This window comes from Camelina sativa, chromosome 2 (assembly GCF_030686135.1).
Source record: "Camelina sativa cultivar CO46 ecotype springtype chromosome 2, ASM3068613v1".
NCBI classification, from domain to species: Eukaryota; Viridiplantae; Streptophyta; class Magnoliopsida; order Brassicales; family Brassicaceae; genus Camelina; species Camelina sativa.
In genome coordinates this window covers 12038763-12045788 of record NC_141881.1, presented here as the reverse complement: position 1 = coordinate 12045788, position 7026 = coordinate 12038763, and the positions used below count along the sequence as shown (strand labels likewise).

General features: G+C 33.4%; 1 protein-coding gene across 1 annotated transcript; it reads left to right on the top strand.

The window, feature by feature from the left end:
* The first annotated feature begins 3400 nt into the window (after window positions 1-3400).
* Window positions 3401-4022, top strand: LOC147948484 (defensin-like protein 206). Its single transcript, XM_087476917.1, has 2 exons — window positions 3401-3467; window positions 3560-4022. Exons 1-2 carry the CDS (start codon window positions 3401-3403, stop codon window positions 3739-3741), a joined length of 249 nt encoding a protein of 82 aa, XP_087333043.1. The 3' UTR covers window positions 3742-4022.
* Window positions 4023-7026: the final 3004 nt, after the last annotated feature.

The following is a 7026-nucleotide window of genomic DNA, read 5'->3' as shown; positions in this document are numbered from 1 at the left end:
TCGCGTGATTAGGTCTGTCTATTAGTAAACTAACTAGAATATAACCCGTGCTAGAGCACGGATTGAAATTTCTTTTGTTTATATTGTAATTTTTATATAAAATATAATTTATGTGATTGTTTTTTTAAAATTTTTTGGCTAAAGCATTATGCAATAAAATCACATGCTAAATATGAAGGCTTGAAAAAAGACACATATTTTGTAAGTTTTATATTGCTAATGTTTCTAGATAAGTACCGGTGCTATAACACTGGTTAAATTTTATTTTGTAATCTATCTTGTAACCCACTATTTAACTTTTAACCAATCAATCTATCAATTTCGTAATCTATCTTTGCTTAACGTTGTGGTATATCGATAAAATCTGTGGAAAATAAATTTGTAATAATGTGTTTAAAGATCTTTGAAAACAACGTGATATAGGACTAAAATCTTCCGAAAATACAGTTTAGAATATCCATGATTTTATTTGTTACCATTAATATATCAATTATCATTTTGGAATATCCCTAATATTTAGGTGTAACCGATTAATATTAATATATGGATTAATCTATAGCCTATCTATAACTATAACGTATTTATAACTATTTGTAACCATTTATTAAGTTGGACAACTTCAGTTGTTAAGGGACAGATTGAGAAGTTGGAATTTGCAGGTTCCAGCTAATTGTTTACTTTGTCTAGCAGGGGATGAATCAAGGGACCATCTATTCTTCCAGTGTTCGTATGCGAAGGTCTTATGGCTGGATTTCTTTGCTCAGCTACATCCGCCTCTTTCTAACAATTTCAATGGACTCCTCACTTGGATCAAGAATCCTACCGCAAATAGGAAGCTTAATGTCATCTGCCAATTAATTTTTCAAGCTCTTCTATACTCAATTTGGGCGTAATACAAGGCTTCACTCTACCTCCTTCTCTTCTACAGATAAGCTCAGGAAGGATATACAACTTCTGCTTCGACGTAGACTCATCGGGCTTGACAATGCAGTCAGCCGGGGACAACCTCCAACTCCAGACCAAGACACCTTTCTCTATCTATGGTTCCAAAACTTTCAATCCATTTGAGTTGTTCTCTTCTTTCTATTGTTGCTTATGCGATTTGTTGCTGAGCTCATCAAAACTCTGTATTTCACTATTAAAACTCTGTATTTCACTATTACTCAATATTAGGAGATATCCCGTGCTTATAGCACGGATCAACATTTTTTTTTAAAATTTATAATATAATAATAAAAGTTATCGTTATACTTTTTTAAGAAAAGTTATTTTGTTTGAGATAATATTTATTTTTAATTGTTCTGTAAATCTATTAGTCTATTGGAATACTAATTATTTTAGAATATTATAGTATTTTATTTTTGACATCTTATTACAGTTTTATATTGTTTGGTTGTTGTATATGCATTATTATTTTGTTAAATATAAAATAGTAATTTTAATATTATAATTGTGAGCATATACAAATTATTAATTTATCATCTATATAAATTTTAGTTTTACCACCCGCCAATGTAAAAATTAAAACACACATTTTTCATAGATTGAGTAATATATCTTCGTTTTTAAAAATTTAAATCACAACATATGCAGAAAAATTATGCATTTTATTAATCATAACTATTATATGAAAATTCCAAACAATTTGTAAATAAAAGAAAATAAAGATGATAGGAGAACCATAATTTGAAATCTTAACGAAATCTTCAAATTTAGTTATTAAAAATAATTATATTGTATACTTGGATATAAAATCTTAGTTTTTAAAATTCTGATTGGTTCATATTTAAAAAAAAAAAAAATATTTACTAATTTCGTCCAAAATTTATTAGAGAGAATTTTTTTTTTTAGATTTTTTAATATTTGATTTGTGAGTGTTTTTTATTTTTTAATTAACTATATTTATTTAAATTAATTAATTAAGCTTAAATAAAATTTTCTAATGGCAATTGAATGTAATTTTTTACACATTTTAAGGTTAGTTTCATATTTGTACTTCCCTATTAATATAGTAGGAGTTGTCCAACTTTGAAAATTCTAAACAATTTGTAAATAAAAGAAAATAAAGATGATAGGAGAACCATAATTTGAAATCTTAACGAAATCTTCAAATTTAGTTATTAAAAATAATTATATTGTATACTTGGATATAAAATCTTAGTTTTTAAAATTCTGATTGGTTCATATTTAAAAAAAAAAAAAATATTTACTAATTTCGTCCATAATTTATTAGAGAGAAATTTTTTTTCAGATTTTTTAATATTTGATTTGTGAGTGTTTTTTATTTTTTAATTAATTATATTTATTTAAATTAATTAATTAAGCTTAATTAAAATTTTATAATGGCAATTGAATGTAATTTTTTACACATTTTAAGGTTAGTTTCATATTTGTACTTCCCAATTAATATAGTAGGAGTTTCCCAATTAGTTTCATACTTTGTCTAGCAGGAGTTCTCCAACTTCTCAATTCCAACTTCAGTTTTGGGGGATATCACAATTCAATTGTAATTAAGTGAGCAAAAATTGTTAACAAGATTACAAAAATAAATTCATTACTCATCACGTTTTTTTGAGCAAAAATCTGAAAACACTTTTTTTATTTATTCATGGATAATATTAGTAGATGTTCAAGTTTCATGAAAAATTAAGATAATAACTATGATTTTTTTTTTTGAAGTAGAAAACAATTATGGACCCAAGATTTAGAAAGGGTGAATTGACAAAATCGTCCTTTTTTTATTTTAGAATTGGAGAGAATAAGAGAAATATTGGATGACCAATACAAAAAAAAAAAATTTATCTTGTGATTTTGGAAAATAGCGTGTAACATATAAAATAGAAGGCATGTAATATAGTAGAACCCAATAACATGTTCATTTTATAGAAAAACATAACGTATTTTACAAAAAAAAAACATGATATTTATGCTTTTCATGTTTGTTAAAAGAAATACGAGACAAAGCATTGAAAAGTTGAAGTATATGAGATAGTGTCGCCATATTTGCTGAAACCCTAAAGTGAAGCCAAAACTCACCATCTTCGTGACAACAACATTATTATTTTTTAAACAATATATAGAAAAAGAAGAAGAAAAGAAAAGATAAAGAAAAATTGATGATATAAAAACAGCGACAACTTTCCTTTTCTTGATAATATAATTATAAGACAAATGCATGATTATAAAATATAGACTTCAAAAATATATATCCTAACGAACGAGAGCCGGCAATGAAAAATTGTGGTGACATTATGAACTGGGGAAAGAGAGGAGGGATTAAACAATTATTCATAAGTTACAAAATTTTGAATATAAATAGACCACCACACCTATGTATTTGTATCATGAACCTTAAGTGATCATACAAAGCAGACAACATTTTTTTAGCAAAAAGAAAGAAATGGCAAAGAACCTTAACTGTGTCACCTTTACAGTCCTCTTGGTAGTCCTCTTGATGGCTTCCACAGGTATACATATTTACCCGAGTTTTCTAATATACTTTTTAGTTGTCTTTTAATTATCTTGTGCTGATGATCTTGATGAATATGCCATCGGGTAGAAATTTTGAAGACCGAGGCTCAAACATGCTCCACGTTCCTCGACGAGTGCGGGCCAGAACCGTTCCTAGGTACAAATGCTGATTGCTTTAACTGTTGCAAATACACATACGGATGTCCTCCAGCATGTAAAGGGCTTGTTGAGGGAAGCGACAAACACTGTCACTGCTACCAAAATCCCTAAGGTTTTGATATAACCTCATATAGTTACCAAATGTAACATTTCTTTTCTCATTTGCTGTAAGGACAATGACATGTGATTATGTTTATGTTCCTTTTTTTTTGCTTCCAAATAAAAAATAGCAAGGGTAAAGCTTATCACTGCTTCCTTGTAAGCTCATGTCGTGTGCACTTTTGTTTCATTCTGATTACTAAATTTGTTTTATGTTTATGTTTCTCATTTCATTTCCGTCCACATTCAAAATTTTGTCGGCCGTAGAAATGATATATAAATTTTTTACCTCATCGCTGTAAATTCAGTTTTTTAAGATGCATGTTTCATGTCATCCCAATCGCATGAACTTTTTTATTTAGAACTCCTCGCATTAAGACAATGTAATTGGGTGCGCGGCATTACAAAAACATCTTGAATTTCTTCAGGAATTAAATTAGCATTTCTCTAAATTTGTCCAAGAAAAGCCTTTCAATAAAGGGACCTTTTAGAAGCTTGCATTTTCCATTTGGAGTGCAATTGTAATGCCCATACTTAGTCTTCACTGACCACTTCAGGCTCGGCTTATCATACGAGCAATAAATCCTCCATTTACATTCCCCTCCATACCACATTTATAGGATTTTTTTTGTCTTATCCCATCTATTTTGTTTAATGTTTCTTGCTTTTCTCAAAGCATAGTCCAACACAGCTGTTTGCTTTGGAACATCATACTGAGGCCTAATTCAGACAAATGTTTGTGCCTTCTCTCAGCAAGTCCATTTTGTTGCGGTGTATGAGGACACGAGATTAATTGTTTGATTCCATTGTTGGCAAGATGTGTGACAAACTGATTACTTATAAATTCACCACCACCATCACACTGAAAAATCTTGATTTTCCGATTAAACTGATTCTCAACAAGACTTTGAAAGAGCAAGAAAACTGAGTAGAATTCAGATTTATTCTTCAAAGGATAGAACCAACAATAGCGAGAGAAATTGTCCACAAAGAAAACATAATATCGAAACTCTTGAGTAGAAGTGACTGGAGCAGGCCCCCATAAATCACAGTGTAACCTCTCAAGAGGTTTACTAGCTACAAAACTCGAAGAAGAAAAAGGGAGTTGAGCATTCTTCCCAAGTCTGCACAACTCACAGAACTTGTTGGTGCGTTTATTGATCGAAATAACAGCAGTTGAAGATAGATGCTGGAGAATCTCTGCACTTGGATGCCCCAATCGCTTGTGCCAGACCTCATCACTGGTAGCAAGTTGTCTTGTAGAGTAGAGAGCAGTAAAGGCAGGATTGTCCAACGCATAATGGTCTTTACTCAGGTTTCCTGTTGTGAGGAGCTGCTTGGTATGCTTGTCCTTTACACGTACACCATCAGAGTCAAATTTCACAGAACAAGGGTAGTCTGATAGAGTCTGTAGTGGCACTGAACCGATAGTTGTAATGGGCAGAAACTCACCATTACCTACCATCACAGAATCATTTCCATGATAGGGTTGAGCATGCTGCAGATTAGCGGTTGTGTTGGTAATGTGAGCTGTTGAACCGCTATCAGGCAACCACTCTGCACCAGTGTGTTGTTATTCACTATGGGAGACACGCATTGCAGCCAAAGCATTTGGCAAATCAGGTTTGGTGAGAGACTCATTATAGCGATTGTAGCAGTCAAAGGCACTATGACCATACTTCCCACAGATATGACAGGTTGGTTTTGTGCCACCATTTTCTCTGTTTTGACTGTTCTGACCACTACTGTGGTTCTGAAAGCCGCGTCCTCTGGTAGAGTAATTTCCTTTTCCTCTGTAACCTCCACAAGAACGACCTCCTATGTTGTTTGAACCTCCTCGATCATAGTATGCTGTCTCAGTTTGAAAAGCAAGATGCGGAGTGACAGCAGGAACAGCAGAGTACGTTTTCAGCTTATCATCAAAGGCAATAACCTTAAAGACTACATCTTCATAGCAAGGAGTGGGAAGAGAATCCATAGAATGCTCAATCACGGTAGCAACAGTATCATATTCCTTGCCTAGACCAAACAACAACCCATGTATTTTCTCTAGGTCGGTCATGGGAAAGCCGATTGAATCTAGCTGGTCAAAGATTTGTTTGAGTTCGCTAAGGTAATCTTCCATGGTTTTACCAGACTTAAGACAAGCATGTAACTTATTCTGTAGTTCGAACTTCCTAGTGGTAGAAACTCTATTAAACCTTTTAGCGAGAGCAGACCATACCTCCTGAGCAGACTGCAGACCATACACGACTCGGATGGCGGTTTCAGAGAGAGATCCTAAGATCCAGGCCATGAACAGTTGGTCATTACGAATCCACTTCTGGAACTCCGGGTTAGGCTCTTCAGTAACTCCTGCAGCACCAGTGACAGATCGAGTGGATGCTGGACGAGGAAGCGAGCCATTAACGTATCCAAGAAGCATTTGAGGTGAGAGGAAGGACTCGAATTGAATTTTCCATTGGAGATAGTTGGACTCAGTGAGTTTGAGAGTCACAACATGAGAAATGGAAAGAGGAGAGGAAGAAAAAGAATCATCTGAAGCCATAGAACGTATTACTGGTGCTCTGATACCATGAAAGCAGAGTTTAGAACACAAGGTAATACAAAGAGAAGAGAGGCTTAAAAGTGTATCTTTATTCTTATTAAAAAGGATTACATTGCATCATCCTTATATAATGGAGTGATGTTTAACCTAAAGGTTACAATACTAGGTAGATTGCTGACAAATGTCATCATCAGCAGCAGGCGATCGGTGACGCAAGAGGACTGAACTTGTTCTGTGTTTGGAGCGTAGTATGAGCTGGCTTTGGTTGTTTGACCGTTCGAACAGCACAAGTGATGTGTGACTGTCCTCTGTTACCGTTAATGAGAGATGCCATTTGAACATAAGCAACAACGGTGGGCTTAGTATCCTTAAGGCCCAAATCAGCTTGTTGTTGGACTCCATTTGGGGCTTTACAGCTTACAAAAACACCTACAAGACTTCTCCTAATGTACCATGTTGGTCGGCTGTTGAGGGAACCATCAAACATTGCCATTGCTACAAACATGTCTGAAATAACCTCATATAATTACCAAAGTGTAACTTTTGTTTCCATTTGATGTGAGGACATGACATGTGTGTATGTATACGTTTAAGTTTCTTTTGCTTCAAAATAAAACATCAAGGCAAAGCTTATCACTGCTTTCGCCAAAGTATTGTAAGCTCATGTTTGTTTCTACTCTTGTGTCTTTCTGAATATATACTGAAGGTTTTTTTCGTGTTATACTAAAGCTCCCTTACTGCTCTAAGTC